This window comes from Leucopleurus acutus, assembly GCF_964270905.1.
Source record: "Leucopleurus acutus genome assembly, chromosome: 3".
Taxonomy (NCBI): domain Eukaryota; kingdom Metazoa; phylum Chordata; class Mammalia; order Artiodactyla; family Delphinidae; genus Leucopleurus; species Leucopleurus acutus.
In genome coordinates, this window is record NC_139145.1 from 1,718,067 (window position 1) to 1,741,959 (window position 23,893).

A 23,893-nucleotide genomic window follows, 5' to 3' on the forward strand; every position below is an offset into this window, starting at 1 on the left:
GCTGATTGCCGTGCGCGCCTGGGAAGCCCCGCAGCCCTGCCCTGTAGGCCAAGGTCGCACCTCACCTGGGGCCCCAGCCCGGAGCCCCAACAAGGACTACTTCGGGATGAGAAATGTCAGGGATATTTAATCATTCCCTCAAACAGCTGTGATCCTGCCGCTATATACAAACCCATCTACCTCCCTTCCCGTCCTCCCAGCCCCAGCCCGGCCCAGCCCGGGCTCCGAGCCGGGTGGAGCACCCAGGCAGCAGCAGGCCTGCTCCACAGCGCCAGGCTGAGGCGGTCCAGCGGAGGCCCCGCACCATGGCGGGGGCGGGTCAGGCTGGCCTGGCCGCCCTCAGTGCTGTATCAGGCACTTGGAGGCGTTTTCCAGAGTCAGGTTGGCCAGGTGCGAGGACTCCAGACACCTGAAGCTTGGTGATACCAAGCTGCAAGGAGACGTGGGTGCCCCAGTCCTTCTTCCCCTCCCACACCTTGCTCTCCCTGGTGGGGTTTTGCTGGAGGCCTGGGCCCCTCGTCCCAGCTGGGCATGTGACAGGGCTGCAGACAGACCCTCAAGCTGAACTCGGAGGCCTTGCCTGTTCTCACATCCCTAGGACAGCAGTGGGGTCACGCCCTACACTCCCACGACTAGGGCTGCGAAGGCAGCAATGGTGGGGGGGCATGGGGTTCTGATCTCTGGCTTAGGCACAACTCCTGCCCCTGGAGTCCACCCATGTCCCTGCGGCCTACCCCCACTGGGTCACTCAAAAGGCTGGAGTGGTTCTGTGTGTCCAGGCTAGGGGCAGGAGGAGCTCATGTTTATTCATGGAGTGATGGCATGGGCGGGGTTGCAGAGGTGATGTCCACATGTCCCAGGTGCAGAGAGGGAGCCCTGCCCGGCTGCGCCCACCCCATCCAACACCCCTGCCCTACCCCACTGACCGGGACAACCCCACGCCACACACCCCCGCTCCAGGAGGACGGGCCTTGTTGGGGGGGGGCTTACCTTGTGTTGGTGTTCTGTCTGAAAGACACAACGGGGCCCCAGTTAGCTCTGAGCTTTGGGGCTGAGGCTGTGCCTGTGGCCCTGAGGTGCCTCCACTGGAGCACGCCTCCACCAGGGGCGCCCTCCCCAGCTCCGACCACAGCCTGCCACCAGCCTGGGGCAGGGGTAGGACCAGACTCTGGGGACCACTTAACCGGGATGTGCCCCCTCGTGCCAGACGAGCTCAGAGACCCTGGGAGGTAGAGGCTGGGCCCGCCACACCGGGGGCAGGTGCTGCCTTCTGTGGCTGCCCCGGCGCATACTCACCCACGAGGACGCACATGCACACTGCCTTTGCGGAGCGGGAACTACTTACTTGCTCCAGTTATTTCTACAACGACAGCAGGACTTTAGTCAGGGCCAAGCGGCCTTGATCGGGGTCTCCCCGAGCCAAGCTGCCCTGACTCACATGTGCTGGAGGAGGCCCTGCACTGCTGCCTTCCACTCTGCCGACGACCTGCGGGGACATGGGGTGTGGAGGGGGGCGCGGCCCACATTCACGGGCCAGGTGGGGGGCTTCCATTCCCTGCCTGGGTGATGAGGGGACCCTCCAGGGAGAGCCTTGGACCCCAGGGGCAGGGGGCCGCCCGCGTCTGAGCCCTACTCGCAGCTGTAGCCAAAGCAGACGACGTGTGAGTTCGTGCAGTTGGTGCAGGAGATGGTCTCGTACTGGAAAATGCCTGTAACACACCAGAGGTGGCCGCACCCTACCCTCACCCTCAGCCTCTGGGGCCCCGAGCTGCCGCCACTGCCGCCACACCCCATAACCGGGACAGAGGCTCACTCACCGCAGTGACGCTGACAGTCGATGCGGCCTGTGGGGGGACGAGAGCACAGCCGGCGCCTTCTTAGCAGGCCTGTCCTGTCCCCCGCTCTCTCCCCCTCCCAGGCTGCCCAAGGCTCAGGGCCTGTCCGTTGGCCACTTAGGTGGGCCCCAGCCTGGGATGGGGCAAAGCACGGGGGAGGGCAGCCGCAAGACTCTTGAGGCCTCCAGGGACCCGTTGGGGGGAGGTAGCAGGGACGGGTGGGATTTATCCTTCAAGGCCTCCTGTTGGTGCCCACTGGATGAAAAGGGCCCCCCTCAGGGTGTGGCCCTTCTCCCCCGTTTCTGCCCTTTCTGAGTTCTGACACCTGGCTGCACCAGGCCAGACGCCCTATTCACATTACTCCAGTCTCACCACGACCTGGCCGGGACCCCAGGCCTGGAAGGAGACTGAAATACTCGCGTGGCCCTGGGTCCTCAGACCCTGGGCAGCAGCACCCTCCCTCCCCCACAGCCCTCGTTTGCTCACTTTCGATGATGGCTTTCTGGATGAGGTGCACCTGCTTCCGGAAGATAGCTCGCAGCTCGTTGGGAAAATACCCTGATGGCGGGAAGGCAAGGGGTGGGGGGTCACGCACAGTTGGCGGGCGGACCTGAGGTGTCATGGGGCGGGTGGGCTCTGCCTCAGTTCCCCATGCGCGGCGGTCGCCCCCTTACCAGGGAAATACAGCTTCCCCTGGTACAGTTGATCCATTCTCTGGTACACGACGTTCGCCACTTGGTTCAGCTTCTCCCAGGCTGGGGACGGCAAGAGGAGGCGTGTGAGCGGGCCGGGGCCTGACTGGGCCGGGGGTGCTCCCGGGCGGGGCCCCGCACTCACTGATCTCCGCGGGGATGGCCAGGTGCAGCTCCTTCATTGTGTCCTGGCTCCAGTCAGTGAGCAGCGAGCCCGACACGGGGATGTCGCCCACCCACCAGGACTTGAGGTTCACGTGATGGCGGTAGAAGGAGAACTTCTCCGAGAAGTTGCCGTGGCAGTGCAAGCAGCCGCGGGCCAGCGCCGCTGTCAGGGCCAGGCACAGCAGCAGCGCCATGGCCCGCCCCCGCCCGCCGCCGGCCAACCGACGGCGCCTCCCGTGCCTCGCCCCTCCGCCGCGCACCAACCAACGGTGTCTCTTGCCACGCCCCTATCCGGGCACCAACCAACGACGCCCTCTCGGGCCCGGGCCGCGCCCCCCAACCCCGCCCCCGGCGTAGGCCCCGCCCCCGCAACGGACAACTAAGGGCGCCGGATCCTATTCCAGGCCCCGCCCATGAGCCGCCGCTCCCGGGGAGGCTCCACCTCTCTGTTGGCCCCGCCCGCGACCTCGCTCCACGCATGCGCCGTAGGCCGGCGCAAGCTCCTCCTTCCAGGCTGGCCTCTATTCAAGGCCCCGCCCCGCTCTACGAGCAAGCTCCGCCCGCAGGCCTCCCCGGAAGCCTGGGAGGCCTCGGCCCGGAGCGGAAGTATATCCGGCCGGGGGGCGGGGTGGTCGTGCGCGGAGCTTTTCCGGCCTGGCGGCGAGGCTACGCTGGCTAACGGCCCGGGGACGCGGTTCAGCGGCGAGCTTGGCCCGACTCTTCTGGCGGCAGGCGGCAGGTGGGTACTCAGAGAGGCGACCGCGGGCGTTAGGGAGACCGAGCCCCTCAGGAGAGGAGACCGCGGGCGGCGGGGAGACCGGGCCCCTCAGAGGGGTGAACGGTGGCGGCCCTTGGTGGAATTAGGGGTTACATGTGTCACTTTGGGGTCACCCCCTGGCCGTGTCAGTAACCAGGACCCCACCTCCTGGTGTGGATGGAAAGTCCACAGGATTTTACGGCTCCCAGCACACTGGGACCCCGCCCTCTGAAAGTAGGCTTCTTGGTCCCCAGAACCCCTGAGCAGTGGGAGGTGTTTGCGTGTCAGCACTGCCCACTGGCTGACTCCACCGCTCCGTCTGTGCACTGGCTGTAGGGCTTGCGTTTGCTTTAAAGGCCCATGTATTTTACAAAATGTCACTGAGGAGGGAAGGGGGTGTGTGATCGGGGTGATTCTCTTTGTGACGGAGAGTCACAAAGCAGAAAATAAATTGCGAGTGATGCTCCCCCCAGAGAGCCACTCACTGCTTATTTTGGGGTAAGAGTCTTCCAGTCTTTATTCATATGTGCCTTCTGCTCCTTGCATTTTTTTTTTTTTTTTTTTTTACCTTTTATAGAGGCTCAACTGACATGCAGTGAACTGCACACATTCACAGCACACACTTGGATAAATTTTGGTATGTGATGCGCGAGCACTTTTCATATTTCACCCCCACTGCCTGTCCGCACTTTCGTGATTTTGGACTTGCTTCTGTTACACGTGGCCCCCGCCGGTGGCTTCTTTGTTCTTCCCTCCCCGCAACATAAAGTTCAGGGGCTTTTATTAGCCCATTTTACAGACTCAGCGTGGAGTGATGCCAAGAATCCTGGCCCTGGCCAGTGTCAGGACAGGACGCTGCAGCCTCCCAAAGCCCTGAGCACCCGTCCACCCACCTCCCCCCACCCCAAGTTCATGGTAGCCTGTCAGTGTCTGTTGTACTGATTATGGAGTGGAGCAAGTGGAAGTCCTGGCTGCCCCGCCCCTGCCTGCACCCTGGGGCGCCCTGTTTCTCCCCTCCCTTCCGGAGGCGCCCTTTGTTTGTTCACCTCAAACCTCAACAACCTTCTCTGATCCAGAGCCTCTCCCCTCCCTGGGGTCCGAATCCAGTGCCCACCTCAGACAGCACCCATCCCATTGCTCCTGTCCTCTGACAGGTGAGTTTTCCCCTTTTAAACCGCCCCGGAGCTGGGCTGTCCAGTGCAGCAGCCAGGCTAGTGAGCACCTGAAACGAGGCTGGTCCAAAGTGGGATGCGCCATTCGTGTAAGATATGCACCAGTTTCCGGAGACTCTGTGTGTTAAGGCGGGGGTGGGGCGGGGAGTGTGTGCAAATTATTTCCTTAATATTTTCTATGTTTGTTAGGTGTTGAAGTGATGTTTTGGTGCTCTTGGGTTAAATAGTATATATTATCAATGTTTAAGTCACTTTTTTCATTTTTTATTTTTCAGTGTGGCTACCAGAGGTTAAAAGTTACATACGTGGTGTACATTGTATTTCAATGTGTTCCATGGCATTTATTCTTTTTTTTTTTTTTAATTTTTGTCTGTGTTGGGTCTTCGTTGCCACACACGGGCTTTGTCTAGTTGTGGCGAGCGGGGGCTACTCTTTGTTGTGGTGCGCGGGCTTCTCATTGCGGTGGCTTCTCGTTGTGGAGCACGGGCTCTAGGCGCGCAGGCTTCGGTAGTTGTGGTGCACGGGCTCAGTAGTTGTGGCTCACAAGCTCTAGAGTGCAGGCTCAGTAGTTGTGGCACACAGGCTTAGTTGCTCCGCGGCATGTGGGATCTTCCTGGACCAGGGCTCGAACCTGTGTGCCCCTCATTGGCAGGTGGATTCTTAACCACTGCACCACCAGGGAAGCCCCCTGAGTTCACTCTTGGTGTTGTATGCTCTCTGGGTTTGGACAATGCGTACTGACATGTACCCATCATCTTATCACACGGAGTAGTTTTGCTTCCCTAAAAACCCCGTGTGCCCCCCATTCATTTGTCCCTTAGCCCCCACGCCCACTGCCTTCCACAACCACTGGTCCTTTTCTGCTCTGCCCTTTCCACAGCGTCACAGAGTTGGAATCGCAGTGTCATCTTCTCAGACGGGCTTTGTTCACTTGGTGGTGGGTGTTTACGGTTCCTCGTTTCTCTTCGTGGCTTGATAATTTGCTTTTTATTTGGACCTCCCTAAAGGAGAAGAGTAACTCTATCATCTTGAAAATCTGGACCGTGGCGTTCGCACACCAGGTGCCCCAAATAGCTGTGACAAGCTGAGTTCTAAGATCACCTCTGTCTCTCAGCAAAAGCATAAGTGGTTATTTTAGTCCCTGAGGGGGTTCTTGGAAGTGCTGTTTTCAGTTCCAGGACTCTAGATGATCCGTATTCCTAAGAAGGTTAAGCTAGTCTGTTTCATGTGTGATGACACTCCCAAGCCAGCCAGAGTTCATGGAAAAGTCAGCCATTAACCATCATTCCGGGAGCTGCTCTCACATCTCCAGGGCTTCTCGAAATGGAGGTTGAACAGAAATTCCCCAGGCAGCCGGCTTGGAACTCGGGTTTTTACTCTGGGAACTTTTGGACATGCCCCAGCTGGTGAGCCGCGCTCTTGACTTCCTGGAATTGCGAGGTTCAGATTGCTGCAGCAAAAGAGGCAAATCCGACTTCAGAAACCGAGTTCTGGGAAGGAGATGGTCATTCCTGCAGCTCCTGAGTCCCAAATAAGACATCCGGGGCCGGGTCACTCCCTGGGGGGGCCGTGCCGGGCGCCGTGGGGTGTGGAGCAGCCTCCCTGACCTCCATCCACTCGGTGCCAGAAGCATCCCCAGTCGTGACAACCACAGATGTCCCCCGTGGCCCCTGGGGGCCGGGTCGCCTCATTCGAGACCCACGGCTGCAGCGGAGCGTGGCAGGAGCTCTTGCTGGCGCCTGGAGAGAGTGCGGTCCTTGGTGGACACCCTCCCCACAGACTGGGTCAGCGCACAGGCAAGTCCAGATCCCGAGGACCCTGATGTTGAGAGGAAGTTTGGGCAGCCAGCGAAGGGGAGCTCGCGGTGGACGGGAGATCGGGCCGCAGTTTCTTGTCCGTTACCCTTTCTGACACTCAGGACTCAGGTCAGTTAAACACGCGGTGACGGCTCTTGCAGCCTCAGACCGGGTCCTCAGAAGGAAGAGGTGTGGCTCCTACACAGACACACCACCCACGACCTCCCCCCGCGTTTCTCCTTTCTGTCCCCACCCCCACCCCCCCCCGTGACACCGTTCTGTTGAACAGAAAATCGCGTTTGCCCCCATGGGGAACTGAGACTGAGGAAGGAGGTTCGGAGGAGAATCGTGGTGCTGGGCTGTGTGCACCCGGCAGCCCCTCTCCGTCTGGGTGGAGTGAAGGCCGTGGACGTGGGGACAGCCGGGTTTAGATCCCAGACCAGCTCTTATCTGCTGTGGGCTCAGGGCTCTCAGAGGCCCCAGGGAGGGACCTTCGTGCCTCTCTCCCGGCTTCTGGTGCGGCCGGCCATCCTGGTCATTCCTTGGCTTGTAGGGCTTGTAGACGCATCACCCCGATCTCTGCTTCCATCACATGGCTGTCTCCCGGTGTCTGTGTCCAGATCTCCCTCTTTTTATAAGGACAACAGTCATTGGCCTAGGGCCCACCGTCCTCCAGTGTGACCTCATCTTAAGTTAATTATGTATGCAATGACCCCACTTCCAAACAGGGTCCTTTCACAGGTTTGGGGGGTTAAGACTTCAGTATGTCTTCTGGGGCCGGGGAATGTGATTTAGCCCATAAAGGGGGATAGGAAGCGACTGCTGATGGGCACGGGTTTCGTTGTGGGGTGATGAGAATGTTCTGGAATTAGTGGTGATGGTTGCATACTCCATGATGTTTCTAAAAGCCATTGAATTGTATACTTTTAAAGGGTGGAGTTTATAGCTGTGTGAATTATATCTCAATTGGCTTTTTTTTTTTTTTTTTGCGGTATGCGGGCCTCTCACCGTTGTGGCCTCTCCCACTGCGGAGCACAGGCTCCGGACGCGCAGGCTCAGCGGCCGTGGCTCACGGGCCCAGCCACTCCGCGGCATGTGGGATCTTCCCGGACCGGGGCACGAACCCGTGTCCCCTGCATTGGCAGGCGGACTCTCAACCACTGCGCCACCAGGGAAGCCCTCAATTGGCTTTTGTGTAAAAAAAAAAAAAAGATTATCAGGAGGGCTGGAATATACAGAACATGCCTAAAGCACCTGGCTTTCATGTGTGTCCTGCAGGATGGCGGGCAGCCTCCCCACCCAGGCTGCAGTCGCAGTATTTAAATATAAACATTTAGTTGATGGAAGACAGCTCTGGAGCTCAGCCATCTTTAACAGGACAGATCCTGGGCCGTGAGCATCTTCCAGCCAGACACTTAGCCTTCCAGGCCAGGGGCCAGGGCTTACATGTCAACCGAAAACATGCGGGACTTCCGAGCTTGGGGCCTGTCCCCATGGCGGCAGTGGCCGGCCAGGATGTGGAAGCACCGGAAGGAAGTGGCTGCCGGGCCAAGGTGCGGCAGTTGCTTACAAGAACTGTTTCATTTTGTTCTTAGAAGAAAACGGGGGTGCGTGTGTGCCAGGGAGGGGAGCTTTGTCATCTTAACTTTTGTCACAGAGTTTGAGTGCCACACGCATCTCATCTGCAGGAAGAACCAGGGGAGCCCTTAGCGCTGAATTCCGAGAAGCCTGTCTTGGCTCCCCCCGGCCCCGCCGTCCTTGGAGGTGTTCTGAGAAGGACCAAGACAAAGCAGCCCCAGAGATGGTACCTGGGACGGCGGGGCGGTGGTGGGCAGCAACTCCCGGGCGCCCTGGCCTGCGGCAGCGCTTCTCAAGGAAAAGGCACTTTCCGGTGGCCGGCCACCCCGCAGCCGCGGGAGCATGTGTTTCTGGTAGAAAGCTCTTTGCTTTTGATGGGACCTTTGCCCATCCAGGGAGTTGTTCAGAAAATCGTTGCTTCCACTTAGAAAAAAACCCTCCCACTTTCTGAGGAGACAGAAGGGCAGGCAGGAACCTTACAAGCCCCTTCCGCTGCCCCGCCCTGTCTTCCAGAACTGTCCTGGCATGGGTCAGCCCACGGCATGATGGGCTGTGGATAGAGCCGCAGGGTTGCCCCAGCCCCCTCCCTGAGGCCCTCCTCTCCACCCCACAGCCACACCTGTCTGACATGTCATGCGTCGCCAGGTAACATCGTGGGGAGTTAGACTCCCAAACCTGTCCGCAGAGAGGCCCCAGAATCAATAGAAGGCGGCAACGGGACACTAGCGGGCTGCGTTCTTCTTGACGCTGTGGTTTCCATGAGGGTTAGAAGGCTGGCTGCAGGGTGGATAAGGAACCTGGGCGGGTGGGTGCACGGAAGCTGCTGCCAGGGCTCGGTGGCTGGTCTGGCCCAGCTCTCCCCGCCCCGCCACCCCCCGGCTGGACAGCGGGGAGCACCCCGCCTCATCTCCTCGTGACCAAAGTGGGGCTGTGCTCAGCCTGGGCTGAAGGGTGTTTGGAGGCTGAAATCAGTCCGTGCCGCTGGCAGGTGGTGGGCACGGGGCAGGACGGCTTGAGTCGCTAGTGGGTCCACACAGGGTCACTGTCCCTTGACCTGCAGCCGAGTGGCCTGAGAGTGGCTGGTTTGCAGATTAATCACCTGGGCAGGTTCACGGCGCCCTGGGAAGTTTGCAGTCACAGGTGGGGCCGCAGGGTCCCTACGCGACACATCCAGCGCCCATGCCCTCGCGTAGAGGGGTCCTGGCTGCCCGGCGCAGGGGACACGGCCAGTCTCTGCAACAGAGGGTCGGGGCAGGTGGCCTCTTTTAATCAGTGCCTCCTGCGGGGTCTGAGGTCCTCCATGTCGGGAGAGAAGCGGGCAGGTGGGGCGTTTGTGGCTGCACCCTGTACTCAGCTGCACCACCTTCCTGCAGCATCCCTGCCCGCACCCCCAAAACCAGGGAGAGTCGGAGCCGGAAGTACCCAGCCAGCCTGCAGGCATTGTGGAGGCCCCTGGTGCGGGAGCAGCCCCGGCCCAGAGGGCACTTGGCCCTGGGTTTGGGATGAGATGGACAGAAGCTCGAATAGCAGAGGGGTGGGGCCGTGGAGGCGGTGGCGGGCAGAAGGAGCCACGGTTCAGGGTGCGGGGTCGACTCCTCCTGCTGCCAGCTGCGTGGCTTAGCATTGATTTTCTAATCATTAACTAGTGGTACTGAGTCACCATCTTCTAACCTGGTGGTTCTCACCTAGGGTGGTCCTGCCCCCAGGAGACACTGGGCCATGTCTGGGGACATCTGTGGTCTTCGGGACTGGGGGGAGCTCCTGGCATCGAGGGGATGGGGGCAGGGATGCTGCTCCACCCCCCACAGCACCTGGGACGGCCCTAATGTCAGCAGTGCTAGGTCTGGGCCTCAGTCTTCCCATGTAAAGTGGGGGTTCTGTTTTGTTCTGAGGGTTACTGTGAATGCCTCACTGGGTGTTAACCAAGGTGGCAGGAAGTGATGATGGCTTTGGGGAAGGAAGCGAAGGCACTTCTGGTCTGTGGACGAGGCACGGGGCCTTCTTGCTCCAGAGCACAGGTGGCCTCCAGCTGCGTTGCCCGGGGGGCCCTTACACAGTGAGTGTTCACTCTGTGGCGCATCAGTGACTGCACCTTTTATCCCATGCAGTTTTCCGTGCTTGTGTTGTTACCTTTCACGGTAAACAGACTTTACAGTAGTGCTGACCTCGATTTGAGCTGAGAGGGAAACTGCTTCAGTTCTTTATGGTGCCTGGGGTAGTGGCTCAGCCCGCACTTGCTCTGCTTGTCCCCCGCGCCCTGCTTTCAAAATGGCAGCTTCACTGACTGTCATTCACATGCCGGACTTTCCGCCTGTGTCCCGTGTACATTCCAGCGTTTTCAGTACATTCACAACGTTTGCAGCCACCATCTGTGTCTAGTTCCAGAACATTCCATCACCTCAGAAGAAGCCCCATCGTCAACAGCAGTCACTCCCCATCCCCTCCCCAGCCCCTGACAACCAGGAACCCACGCTCTGTGTCTGTGGATTGGCCCGTTCTGGACGTTTCCCGTCAATGGAATCACACCGTGTGTGTCCTCCTGTGCCTGGCTTCTCTCACTGAGCATCGTGTCCTCAGGGTCCATCCACGTGGTAGCGAGTGTCAGAGCTTCACCCCTTTGCGTGGCTGAGTGATGTTCCCATGTGTGGATCAGTGCACCTGTTGCTGGGCATTTGGGTGTCTCTGCCTTTTAGCTGTTGTGAATCATGCTGCTGGGCACATGCACAGGTTTTTGTGTGGACATGTGTTGTCACTTCTCTTGGCTGGGCACCTAGGAGAGAATCGCTGGGTGAGGTTTAACCGTGTTTTGGTAACTGCCAGGCTGTTTTCAACAGCGGTGGCCCCATTTTACGTTCCCACCAGCAGTGCAGGAGGGTTCCGACTGGTCCACGTCCTCAACAGCCCTATTGATTGTCCTTTTTGATTACGGCCGTCCTCGTGGGGGTAGGTGGGTCCCTCTGCTCTTCACTGGAGCTCCTCCCATCCATCTGGCTCCATCCCCGGATGCTCAGCTCCTGTGTTTTGCACAGTTCATGCTGCCTTGAGTTGACCTTCCCACACCCGTAGTGTCCAGCGGGGCCCAGAAGCGTGAGCAGGCTTTGCCTGCCAGCGGGGAGAACAGAAGATCCCAGGCCCACATGTAACCAGATCCAGTTACATCAACTACAAGTTATTTTGCCCAGCGCTCATTAGGATTATCTGCGTAGCCTCTGTCTGAGTTTCCTAAGACTGCTGTAATAAGTCACCACAGACTTTGTAGCCCAAAACCACACAGGTTTATTATCTCACGGTTCTGGAGGTCAGGAGTCTGACTCGGGCCTCACGGGGCTAAATCCAGGTGTGGGCAGGGCTGGTCCTTCCGGAGGCTCCAGGGAGGCTCCAGGGCAGCATCGGTTCCCGCCTTTTCCAGCTTCTAGAGGCGCCGCACCCCTGGCTCACGGCCCCTCCTGCATCCTCACAGCCAGCAGCGCAGCATCTCCCGTGTCTCTGCCTCTGACATATCCCCCACCACCCCCTGCCTCCCTCTTATAAGGACCCTGTGATGACACTGGACCCCCCAGGGAATCCAGGGTCATCCCTGTCTCAGGGGCCTCAACTTAATTCTGTCTGCAAAGTTCCCTCTGCCGTTTGAGGTGACATGTCCTTGGGGCCCAGGACCAGGACGGGGGTGTCTCTGGGGCCCTTATCCTGTTGACCACGCCCTCTCCCCTAACCAGGGCAGGGAGGCCTCCTCCATGCTTTCACATTGGATTCTTTTTGAGTCCTCTGTGAGCAGGCCCTGTGGACACACTGAGGACACAGGAGGAGGTAGGGTCAGGGTCACTCCCGCCCTGAGGGGAGAGACGCTGGGGTCTCCTCCGCCCCCTTCCATCGGGCCCCACCCTCCCCACGCCTGGGCTCCAGAAGGATCTGCTCTCGAGGCTCAGCTCGAGCACCATCTCCCTTTAGGCCAGAGCAATGTTTTTCTTTGTAAGTTCTCATAACTTAGAGTCTCCATCCTCCTGGCTCTGCTGCCCTGGGGGCAGGACCACCCCGGCTAGAAGGCTGGTTTGAGCCCTAGGCATCATCTCTCCAGCCTCCGGAATTAACCCAGAGGCTCACATTCTCGAGGCAGCTGCTGAAGGCCAGGCCAGGAGCCCTGGGCCTGCGGGGGTTTCCAGACCTCCGAGCTGTGGAAGGGCTGAGCCTGCAGGAGACGCTGGCCTACAGGATGTGGTGGGTCGTGCCTCAGCTCTTACTGTCTGCTGAGATCCTCCCCGTCCCGGTTGCTCCGCCTGGACCCGCGGACACGGGTCCTCCAAGGTCGGGGTGACCACACCTGCCGGCCTCGGGCCTGCCCACCTGGAACGGCTTCTCTGTCACTGAGGCCGTCCTGGTGGCGTTGACGTCCTCTCTGCAGGCACCCCCCGCCCTGGGCCTGGGGGGTGACAGGTCCCTACTCAAGGACACATGAGGCCCGGCTCAGATGTGAGACATCCAGAACTTTCTGATAATGAAGGAGGGCTGTTCAAAGCCCCTCCGTTTCTGGCAGTTTGCCACACAGTGTGCTAGTCTGGAGGGCGGGCCACCTGACAAGGCTGCTGGTCCCAGGGCCCAGAAACCAACTGCCGAGGGATTTATTAAAACGTTACAGATAAGTGGTCATTCGTCATACGGGGGTGCACGGGTGCGTGCGGTGCAGCCCGGCCTGGGCGGTGCAGAGGCTCTGCTTCCGCTTCCCCTCTAGGCCGACTTCCCCTTCTGTGGCTGCTCCTGGGTGAGCGCCCAGGGCACCCCCGTGCCGGCCAGGTCCACACTCCCGGGAAAGCGCATCTCCTGGGCCGGAGATGGAGAGCCAGGGGCGGCGGGCCAGCGCTGTCATCGTAGCAGCAATGGGGACGGGGATGGCGCCGTGACCAGTCCCGAGCGTGAGCCCGACCTGAGCTCCTTGTGCTCGATTTCATCCTTTCCTGCCCTCCAAGGTGGGGTTTGTAACAGAGGAGACGGTGCAGAGCAAAGACTCGGGAGGAGCCGGAGGGGGACCGGGCATCACGGCAGGGCCATGGCAGCTGCAGCCCCTATATCGGGGCCTCATCCCCCAAAACGGGCGGCGTCAGTCACGAGTCCAGACAGCTCATAGAGGCATCTTTACTTAGTGCACTGGGGTGGATAGTGTCCCCCCAAATTCATATCCACCCCTTGGAAATGGAGTCTGTGCAGATGTCACAATGGAGAGATGAGGTCACGATGGGTCACGGCGGCCCCTAATCCAGTGACGAGATTGGGACACGAGACACACGGAAGATCAGAGAGGCAGCAGGAATGTACCCCCTCCCAGTCCCGGAGGCCAGAAGCCCCAGATCTGTGTGGGCAGGCCCGGTTCGCCCTGGGGCTCTGAGGGGGCATATGTCCCAGGCCTCTCTCCCGACTCTAATGGTGCTGGCAGTCCTTGGTGTCCCCTAGCCTGTAGACACATCACCCCATCTCTGCATCCGTTATCACATGGTCTTTCCCTGGGTGTCTGTCTTCTCTTATAGGGACACTCATCATTGGACTTAGGGCCCACGGGGATAATCCGGGAAGAGGGCATCCCAAGATCCTTAACCCAGTCACATCTGCGAAGACTGCCAAGTCTCTTCTTCCAGATAAGGTCCATTCGCCAGTCCCAGGGCTGTGGATGTCTCTTCGTGGAGATGAAGAGACCACCTCGCCTGTGGGGGCCGCCCTCAGCCAGCGTGTGGGAGCTAGCAGCTCTCTCCGCTTTACTGAAAGCCTCCAGGCGCGGAGAGGATGATGCAGGGCCCGACTCAGTGTCTTCTGCTCTGAGTCAGGGGGATGTGCCTGGGGCAGTGCTGTGCGCCCTTTTGGTGAAACTCAAAACCAGAAGTCCCGGGAGTGTCCCCAGTCTTCCCGCCGGTGCTTACAGAACAGGGTTCTGAGAAGGGTGACAGTGCTTCCTCTTTGTGTGTTCCAGGTCTGGGGGAGACCCGGGGGCCCGGTGACCTTCGCACCGTGAGCGTCCCGCCCGGCCCTCCCCGTGGAGGCCTCGCGGGGGGCGTCCTGAGCGCGCAGCAGAGATGTCCAACCCCTTCCTGAAGCAGGTCTTCAACAAGGACAAGACCTTCCGGCCCAAGCGCAAGTTCGAGCCGGGCACCCAGCGTTTTGAGCTGCACAAGAAGGCGCAGGCATCGCTGAATGCGGGGCTGGACCTGAAGCTGGCCGTGCAGCTGCCCGCCGGCGAGGAGCTCAACGACTGGGTGGCCGTGCACGTGGTCGACTTCTTCAACCGCGTCAACCTCATCTACGGCACCATCAGTGACGGCTGCACCGAGCGCTCCTGCCCCGTCATGTCAGGCGGCCCCAAGTATGAGTACCGCTGGCAGGACGAGCACAGGTTCCGGCGGCCCACGGCACTGTCGGCCCCGCGGTACATGGACCTGCTCATGGACTGGATCGAGGTGCAGATCAACAATGAGGACGTCTTCCCCACCAACGTCGGTGAGTCTCTGCACTTTCATGTTCTTTTTTTTTTTTTCTTAATTTTATTTTTCTTTATTTATTTTTGGTTGCATTGGGTCTTCGTTGCTGCGCGCAGGCTCCCTCTAGTTGTGGCGAGCCGGGGCTACTCTTCGTTGTGGTGCGCTGGTTTCTCATTGCGGTGGCTTCTCTTCTGGAGCACGGGCTCTAGGCATGTGGGCTTAGTAGTTGTGGCTTGCGGGCTCTAGAGTGCAGGCTCAGTAGTTGTGGCACACGGGCTTAGCTGCTCCGCAGCATGTGGGATCTTCCTGGACCAGGGCTCGAACCTGTGTCCCCTGCATTGGCAGGCGGATCTTAACCGCTGCGCCACCAGGGAAGTCCTCATGTTCTTTTCATAACAGCTTTATCAGGATGGAGTCCACACCCTGTAAAACCCACCCACTTAAAGTGCACAGTTTGGTGTCATTTTAGGACAGTTACAGCTTCGTGAAGCTATCAGCTCTATCTAAACCCATCACCCTGGGACTTCCCTGGTGGTCCAGTGGTTAAGACTCCACCTTGTAATGCAGGGGGTGCGGGTTCGATCCCTGGTCGGGGAAGTAAGCTCCCACATGTTGCATAGTGTGGCCAAAAATTTTTAAAATAACAGCAATAAAAAAAAAATAATAAACCCATCACTCTAAAAGAAGCCCGTCCCCGTCAGCAGTCACTCCCCACCCCCTCCCCAGCCCCTGACAACCAGGAATCCACTCTGTCTCTGGATTTGCCTGTCCTGGACGTTTCCCATCAGTGGGATCACCCCACTGTGTGTCCTTCTGCGTCTGGCTTCTCTCACTGAGCGTCGTGTTCTCGGGGTCCATCCACGTGGTAGCGAGTGTCGGGGCTTCCCGCCTTTGCACGGCTGAGTGACGCTCCCGTGTGTGGAGGGGCTACATTTTGCTTCAAGTTAAGGATCTTGAGATGGAGAGATTATTCTGGATTATCTGGGTGAGCCCTAAATGTCATCACAGGGGTCCTAACAAGAGGGAGATGGAGGGAGACTAGACACCCAGGAGAGCAGAGACAGTGAAGCAACAGGAGGAGGAAGGGATTGTGAGCCCAGATAAGGCAGGAACGGGTTCTCCCTGGAGCCCCCGGAGGACCCATCCCCGCCCACACCTGCACCTCGGCCCAGGGCACCATGTGGACTCTGGCCTCAGGAGCTGTGGGAAAACCCGTATGAGTTGTTCTGAGCCACTGAGCAGCCCTGGGCGACTTGTCCTGGCAGCCCCGGGCGATGGTAGATGTCGTTCTCACATTCACCAGTGCGACACGGCTTCCTGGCAAACCCCTGGCCAGTGCGCAGGCCTCGGGCCCAGCTCTTGGCCGCTGGCGTGCGCTGTGCCTCGTTAAGTTTCTCGCCCGCCGTCGTTACACTGAACCAGGCTGACCCTGGTGGGGTTTTCAGGGACTCATCTGGGAAAAGGCCATCCCGGAATCATCACTTGCCCAGAATAGAGATTCCTGGGCAGCCCCCCATCAGGTTGTCGGGTCCACGTCTACACATGCTCCGTGTCATCCTGAGTCCCTGCCTTGCTGGGACCCCCTGAAGCCTCCCCAGATCCTGAGCGGTCCACATCCTAGAACTCAGACCGAGGGCCTCTAGTCAGTGCCTCGCCCACGGAAGCAAATTCTAGTAATCCTACCAAAGAGGAAAGCACGAGAAGGGCGAGAGAAATGTCCTTGTCAGACATCACTCAGCTGCCCAGCAGGGGTCAGAGACCTCTGCCACACGGCCACAGTGGGTTCTGTGGCTGCTGGCGCCTTCCTCGGGCCACCTGGCCCAGGCCACACCTTCCAGCCCTGTCCACGGACCCCGGGGCCAGCTTCGCCCCTCACCTAGGTTCAACCCCCAGCCAGGCACACAGACTGGAATGCTTCTTTTTGCTGGTCTGTGGTGCTGCGCAGAGCCTGCCTCGCTCCTCAGGGGGAAATTTGTGGGCGGGCAAAGAAAGGGCGGGTCCAAAGTTCATCCTACCTTCCGTGCTGGTTCCAGTCACACCTGAGCATCCACTTAGGCCCCAAAGCCACCTGCCCACACTCTCGAGCTTAGACCCAGGTTCTTTCCCGTAAAAGAAACATTCTTTCACAGACTTTTCCCGTAAAGGGTCAGACAGTAAATCTTTCCGGTTTTTGCCTCTAGATGGTCTGTCTCAGCTACGCGGATCTGCTGTGTAGTCTGAAAGCTGTCATGGACGGTATATAAACAGACAAGGGTGCATAAGGAGTGGGCCTGCGTTCCAATAAAACTTTATTTACAGGAGTGGGAGGTGGGCCGGATTTGTGACCCCCGTGTGAGGGCATCGTGGCAGGTGTGGGCAATGCAGTCCCAGCATCTTCTGTTTCTAGGCCTTTCTCCTACGGGGCTGCCGCTCCCCCTCCACCCAGGATGGCCCAGGGTGACCTTGGTGACTCCTGGCATCCCTCTCCCAGGAGAGGGGGCAGGGCAGGGCCTTAGCCTCGTTGGGCCCAGGACCCCGTGTGGCTGGTGCCAGCCACACCCTGTGCTCACCTTCCTCTGCCTGCCATGGGCTCTGCGCTCCCTCTGACTTCCTGACACTGTTAGGGCGACTTCCCTTATGGGGATCCCCATGCCCTGGAGACCACTGTCCCACCAAGTGGCTTTCACAGGCCTTCAAGACGGCGTGTGCTCCTGAGATGCCCCGTGAACGTAGTCGTCTCTCGAGAGTGGAGCATGCCTTTTGTTTTAGCCTTTTTTCTCCGGTTGGATGGAGGGAGAAAACCCAGAGGCCTCATTGATGCTGAACGAACCTTCCGCAGAGGTAGATCCCTGGAGCCGCTGGGCCCTGTCCACCTGTAACAGACGTTCACAGGCGCTTCCGGCCGATGGAATACCAGTCCCATCAGCTGTCACACCCACCAGGACACACAGGAGGGAGCAGGACAGGAGCTGGAAAGGCGCACGTTCGTGGGAGCGTCTTTCCCGTTTGCCTCGTGCCTCCACAGTCCTGGGACCTTTCCCTGGTGTGAGCCGCCGCGTGGGCTCGTCTTCCACCTCCCACTTGGGCCGGGCTGTTCCCCATCTCACTGCAGACGCCATCCCGTGACGCCGCCCTGCGCACGGATCTCCGGCACTTGCCTGCACGTCTTTGGGGCCTTTGCTCGCCGACCACAGGGCTGTGAAGCACAGCACCGTCCAGCAGCTGACCGCTCCATCTTCCGGAAGCGTGTGCCTTGTGCGCCATGGCTTTCCTCGCGCTTCGTGGCACCTTTGTGCTCCTCCCCCTGGGCTGCCAGCTCTGGAGCCCCTCTCTTGAAGAAATGGGGCCGGTCCACCCTGGTCCTGGGGAGCCCCCTGGTAGTGCCGGTCAGGTGGAGCGAGTGCGTGGCATCTGCCCTGTGGGACGAACAGGACACGAGGTGGGAGCGGGCGAGCACGTGGGGGGCACAGACTAACACCGGAGGAGGGCTGAGTCCGCCAGTCCCAGAGTACGTGTGTATCACCGCAATTTAGAAAACAGAGGGGCCTCCTGGTGGCAGAGTGGCTGAGACACCACGCTCCCAGTGCAGGGGGCCCGGGTTCGATCCCTGGCCAGGGAACTAAGATCCCACGTGCCGCAGCTAAGCCCACGCGCTGCGACTACTGAGCCCAGGCGCTCTACAGCCAGCGTGCCACAGCAAAGACCCAGAGTGGCCAAAATAAATAAATAATAAATACACTTAAAAAATAGAAATAAAACGTATTAAATTCAGTAATTGGACAAGAAAGTGCAATATAGTGTATGCATGCAATTAAGTTAGGATATGTACATTCAAATTTAAGTGATGTCATGAAACATACGCTGGAGAGAGAGAAGGGTATTAAGTGAAAAATGTCAAAGGCCAAAACATAGGTTTTTATAGGTTCTCCAGTTCTATTCCAAAAAGTAAACGTAACTGGAGACAGACACACACAGAAACCTGTGAGCCACCAGAAGTGGGATGGCGTGTCCACATCTGGCCAGACCGGGGTGGGGCGGGGCGGGACACGTCCAGCCGGTGCTGGGCCGCGGGGGCTGCAGTCCTGGCACTCTATCTGCCGGCACCCCGCCCCACCCCACCCCGCCCCCAGGCACTGTTAGGGAGCCAAGAAGTGGGCTTCCCAGGCCCGGGGTCCCGCAGAGAGGGGTTCGCGCCTGCAGCTGGGGGCGCATCCTAGCTGAGCTGCCCCTGCCGCCTCTGCAGGCACGCCGTTCCCCAAGAACTTCCTGCAGGTGGTGAAGAAGATCCTGTCGCGGCTCTTCCGCGTGTTCGTGCATGTCTACATCCACCACTTCGACCGCATCGCGCAGCTGGGCTCGGAGGCGCACGTCAACACCTGCTATAAGCACTTCTACTACTTCGTCACAGAGTTTGGCCTCATCGACACCAAGGAGCTGGAGCCGCTGGTGAGCGGGTCGGGGCATCGTGGGGAGGCGAGTGCCCCCTGTCCTGGGGCTGCATGCCCATCGGGGCGCGGGCGGGCGGGTCACTGCCTGCAGCTGCCCCCGCTTCCCTGTGGGAGAAACAGATGGGCCTCTGGTGACTGTCCCCACCTACACCTCCTCCACCCACCCCCGTCCCCTGCCGGCAGAGAACAAGGATTTTTTTGGTTTTAATTGAGGTAAAATCTGCATAACGTAAAATTAGCCATCGTGAAGCCAACAATTCAGTGGCGTTTAGCACATTCACGGGGCTGGGCAGCCATCACCTCTATCCAGTTCCAGAACCTTCCTTCCATCACCCAAAAGAAGCCCCGCCCCCATCAGCAGTCACCCCCATCCTCCTCCCCAGCCCCTGCAACCACTAACCCACTTTATTTCTTTTCTTAAAAAATTTATTTTATTTATTTGTTTATTTTTGGCTGTGTTGGGTCTTCGTTGCCGCGCGCAGGCTTTCTCTAGTTGCAGCGAGCGGGGGCTACTCTTCGTTGCAGTGCACAGGCTTCTCATTGTGGTGGCTTCTCTTGTTGCGGAGCATGGGCTCTGGGCGCGCGGGCTTCAGTAGTTACAACATGCGGGCTCAGTAGTTGTGGCGCACGGGCTTAGTTGCTCCGCGGCATGTGGGATCTTCCCAGCCCACGGCTCAAACCCGTGTCCCCTGCATTGTCAGGTGGGTTCTTAACCACTGCGCCACCAGGGAAACCCCAGCCCCTATTCTTTTACAACTTCTAAAACTCTCTGAAAACAACTTCACAGAACTTTCTCATTTTTGTATATTCCCTTGCAGGCTCTGCCTATCAGTAAACATTTTTCCGGAGTTAAAGTTACAGTGCGCATGCCTAGTGGGGTTGGGGTTTTCCTCTGGGGTAGTGGAACGTTCTGGAACTAGAGGTGGGGTTGTGCACCCTTGTGGAGGTGAATGCCTCTTTCCCACAGTTCCTTTTATGTGAATCTCACCAAATACTGAAAGTCATTGTGTGCAGTTTTGTGATCAGCTCACTTTTGTTCGGTTAACTCAGCGCCCTAATCGCATGGTCATTTGTCCCACACTGATGCTTAGAGTTAGCTCTTTCTGGACACAGGGACTGTGGGACCCTTCACGGAAAGAGTCTGCGCCCCAGCCTGAGGCGCGCTGCCGTCTGCTCTGTATTTCGTAAGATTTGCTTTAAGTGAGGCCTGAGGGCTCCCATGAGACTGCGTCCCCCGATTTCCTGTGTGATTTGCTGATGTCCTTGCTTGTTCTTAACAGAAAGAAATGACCGCACGGATGTGCCACTGAGAGCCCCTTGGCCCCGTAGTCACCGAGTCCGCGCCTGGGGAACAGTCCTACTTGAGGGCCACGTCTCCAGAACAGGGACCGGTATTTTCTAGCCCAGCAAATTCTGTGCTGTCTAGGCTGCGTCCTCTCTCCGATCCCAAGGTGGCAGCACCCATGGGTCTGAGCCTCCCTGAGCCCCAGTCTCCTCGGCCAGCATGGGGGAGATAAGATAGAACTTGAACTCTGTGATTCCACGTGTTGTGAGCAACCGGGAAAACCCACTTCATTTGCAGACCGCTTGCACCTGCCCGGAGGCTGGCCCCACTCGGGTCCGTCTCCTGCACCAGCCCGCCTGCTCGGCCGTGGGTGGTCAGGCCCCCATCAGCGAGGCTGAGACCCCGCAGTGCCCCCCGCTGTGGCCCAGGCCTGGTTCCGAGTGGTACGAGCGCTTGGCTTGCGTCCTCCCGGCGTCCTCCCCCCAAGCCACTTCCGTCCCGCTGTTCCTCTGGGACCCTTAGGCTCCTGTGCCAGCTTCCAGAGCCCACACCCACATCCCAGGTGTCCTGGGGCCCCTTCATGTCGCATAAAAGATTGAATTCGTCTAGTTGCATTTACGACCACTATGAAATGTTACCGGAATAAAAAAGTTTTTTACCTACAAGGAGTGATCCCCCTCCCCTCTAGAAAAATGTCCCCTTTCCGTCGTGAATAGCAGTACGATTCTGCCAGGAAACGCCTCTCCCTGGTTTGGGACCTTTGAGTTTTGCCGAATGTTTAGCCGGACTTAGCCTTGCTTCACACACCTGCCAGCTTCATATCGAAACCCTTTGTCAGCGTGGCCCTCCGTGGCTCCGGGACCAAATCCCAGCACCGTCTCCCCGCAGAAGCTTGGGGGCCCCGCCGGCTCGCGCCCCACCCGCACACAGCATCCTCCGTGGCCTTTCGCCGTGGCAGTCCTGCCCACCTGGACCACACCAGCTCTGAGTACCTCTGGGTGTCTGGGACGCTCGCGGGGAGACAGGGCCACCACCCGACACCAACACCCAACAAGTGCAATTAACACGACCTGGGCCTCAGTCCTTCCAGAAGTTGCTGGGGTCCCGCTCCCGGAGTCCTGGAAAGACTGCAGGAAACCGCCCAGTCGCGTGTAGCTCCTCTTAAATGCAGAACCACGACCAAACGCCGTAACCACTGTGCCACTCAGGTCACCAGCCAGGTTGGAAAGGTGGCGGGGCTGGAGGGGGGGGCTCCCCTGCCCACCCTCCCATGCCCATGGGTGTTCCCACAGGACCATCAGAATAAATCACGTGTCTCCTTACCTGCACCTGCTGGTTGTCATTTCTGTCTTCCTGGTGGGAGGGCCTGGCATTGGGACACATCCCCAAGTGGCAAAGAAATCTTAGATGTCACAACAGTTTGTGCCCCCGCCCCCCGCAGAGTGTCCCAAGTAGCTAAACAGATGCACAGAATATCAGTGGGATTAGAATTTCACAGGGTACAGGGCGGGGCTGATGAGGACCAGAGTCTGGAAAGCAGGTTGAGACGGCGCCCACTCCCTCTCCCGTTTCTGCTTTCAGCACTCAGCAAACGAGATTTTAACTGTTGCCTCTTTGCTGTGTAAAGAAGGTTCCAGAAAACTTTGAACCACGTGGGAACAGAGGGGTGTTTTCTGTCTCAGCCCCGTCCTAACTATCCTGTGACCTTGACACATGAGTTTACCCCCAAAATCTCTTATACGTGAGGAATGGGAACGGGTTACTTACTCTCAGGGGTTGTGGGGCTGACAGGATGGTCTTTTGCCAGGCGGGTTGGGGCCTGTGCTCCAGACCTTCCTGCCCCTAGAGGGCGTGCCGTCTCCATCGGACAGACAGAGTGACTTGCGGGGACTCCCCATCACTTGTAAATACCTTCTAAAGAAGCTGCTGTTTCCTTACCCCTTGATTTTGCAAATGCACCACAGAGGTCTCCAGGACCATTTTAAAGTTTGGGGAGCTGTGATTCGGAACAACAGACCCCAAAGCCATCCACATCCCGGTCCCAGGACCTGTGGATGTGTCACCTCATGGGGCAGAGGGGACTTTGCAGGTGGGATTAAGTTGAAGCCCCTGAGATGGGGGTGACCCTGGATTCCCTGGGGGCCCAGCGTCATCTCAGGGTCCTTATAAGAGGGAGGCGGGAGGGTCAGAGGCAGAGAGAGACGGGAGATGCTGCGCTGCTGGTTGTGAGGATGCAGGAGGGGCCGCGAGCCAGGGATGCGGCGCCTCTAGAAGCTGGAAAAGGCAGGAACCGATGCTTCCCTGGAGCCTCCGGAAGGATCAGCCCTGCCCACGCCTGGATTTAGCCCCGTGAGACCCGTTTTGGACTTGTTACCTCCAGTACTTTAAGGGAATAAATTCATATTATTTAAGCCACTGAGTTTGTGGTGACTTGTTAGAGCTGCCACGGGAAACTCACACACCCTTTAGAAGGAAAATTTTCGCACACAGAATGCCTGGGACCCGCTGACTTGGGCTGCCTGGAATGCGAGAATTAGCCAGGCCAGCTTCTGAGCAACTCCTCCCTCCACGGGCCTGAGAATCACTCGTCTTAACAGGACAGTTCACCCCAAAACTTGTCCAACCAGGAGAGGTAGTGGGGGGCAGGAACTGGTGTCTGGAAGTCTGGTCCGCCGGGGCAGTGGTAGAAGAAACCAGCTGTGTTGCTTGTACAAGACCGGCTGACCCGGTTCCTTCCCGGTCAGCATGGGAGAGGCTGCCGCTTAGACGTGGCTGTGGATTCGTATCATCCCAATGGAGGTGACAAAGAAGGCAACCTCTGGTGTACCCGGAAGGGATGTTCTTCCAGGAAGAGGAGAACTGCTTAGTAGGGCCATCTTGGAAAATCAGGAGCCCCGTGCTACTGAAAACTTCCAAACTGGGGCAGGCATTGTCCTAGCGTCCCATGCTGTCCAGTATTGCAGCCACTAGCCACAGGTGGCTGTTTCACTTCTAATTCAAGATCAACTGAAAGGAAAATGGGGATTTCCCTGGTTGTCCAGTGGCTAAAACTCCACGCTCCCAATGCAAGGGGCCCGGGTTCGATCCCTGGTCAAGGAACTAGATCCCACATGCCCCAAATAAGATCCCGCGCAGCCAAATAAATAAATAAATATATTTTTTAAATTAAAATAAAAAATAAAAGGAAAGTGTCTCAGCTCCTCCATCTCACTAAGCCCTTGTCGGTGGTGTCTCCACGGCCACCCATTTCTGCCACGTCTGTTGGCACTGCTTCTAGAAGCAGTTCCTGAGTCAGAACGAAGGCCAGGTAGAGATGATTTGAATCCTTTCCAGTTCATAAAACTCGATGGTGAAATCTGGAATTTGATAATTGGTCTTCACCTGGACCACCAAACGGAGAGGCCATGTGGGGTCATGGAGGACAGATGGAGGATTTGAAAAAGCCCAGATAGACTTGTCCTTCTGTTGAGAACCAAATGAAGCCCCTCTGGGTTGTTGCCATTATTTTATAGCTATGATAAATATTCCTCTAGCTGTATCTTTATAAACATCCTTAATTTTTTTTTCAATTTTTTTTTTCAAATTTTTGGCCACCCCGAGCAGCATGTGGTATCTTAGTTCCCTGACCAGGGATCGAACCCATGCCCCTTGCAATGGTAGCACAGAGCCTTAACCCCTGGACCACCAGGGAAGTCCTTAAACATCCTTAACTATTGACATAGCCAAGA

General features: G+C 58.3%; 2 protein-coding genes across 4 annotated transcripts; one reads left to right on the top strand and one right to left on the bottom strand.

Annotated features, from left to right (window-relative positions):
• Positions 1–193: 193 nt before the first annotated feature.
• IZUMO4 (IZUMO family member 4) lies at positions 194–2,917 on the bottom strand (the record flags this gene model as incomplete). 2 transcript variants are annotated; one of them, XM_082835613.1, is made up of 8 exons in its annotated part: positions 194–430; positions 1,346–1,360; positions 1,439–1,486; positions 1,634–1,709; positions 1,818–1,844; positions 2,322–2,393; positions 2,510–2,590; positions 2,673–2,886. In XM_082835613.1, 8 exons carry the CDS (start codon positions 2,884–2,886, stop codon positions 340–342), a joined length of 624 nt encoding a protein of 207 aa, XP_082691739.1. In that variant the 3' UTR covers positions 194–339. The 2 variants fall into 2 exon arrangements, with proteins under 2 accessions (XP_082691739.1, XP_082691740.1); XM_082835614.1 differs by lacking the exon at positions 1,346–1,360 and having other exon boundaries at positions 194–460; positions 2,673–2,917.
• Positions 2,918–3,319: 402 nt separating this feature from the next.
• MOB3A (MOB kinase activator 3A) lies at positions 3,320–21,468 on the top strand. 2 transcript variants are annotated; one of them, XM_082835083.1, is made up of 4 exons: positions 3,320–3,431; positions 13,949–14,472; positions 18,676–18,878; positions 20,161–21,468. In XM_082835083.1, exons 2-4 carry the CDS (start codon positions 14,052–14,054, stop codon positions 20,188–20,190), a joined length of 654 nt encoding a protein of 217 aa, XP_082691209.1. In that variant the 5' UTR covers positions 3,320–3,431; positions 13,949–14,051; the 3' UTR covers positions 20,191–21,468. The 2 variants fall into 2 exon arrangements, with proteins under 2 accessions (XP_082691209.1, XP_082691210.1); XM_082835084.1 differs by lacking the exon at positions 3,320–3,431 and adding an exon at positions 8,114–8,221.
• Positions 21,469–23,893: the final 2,425 nt, after the last annotated feature.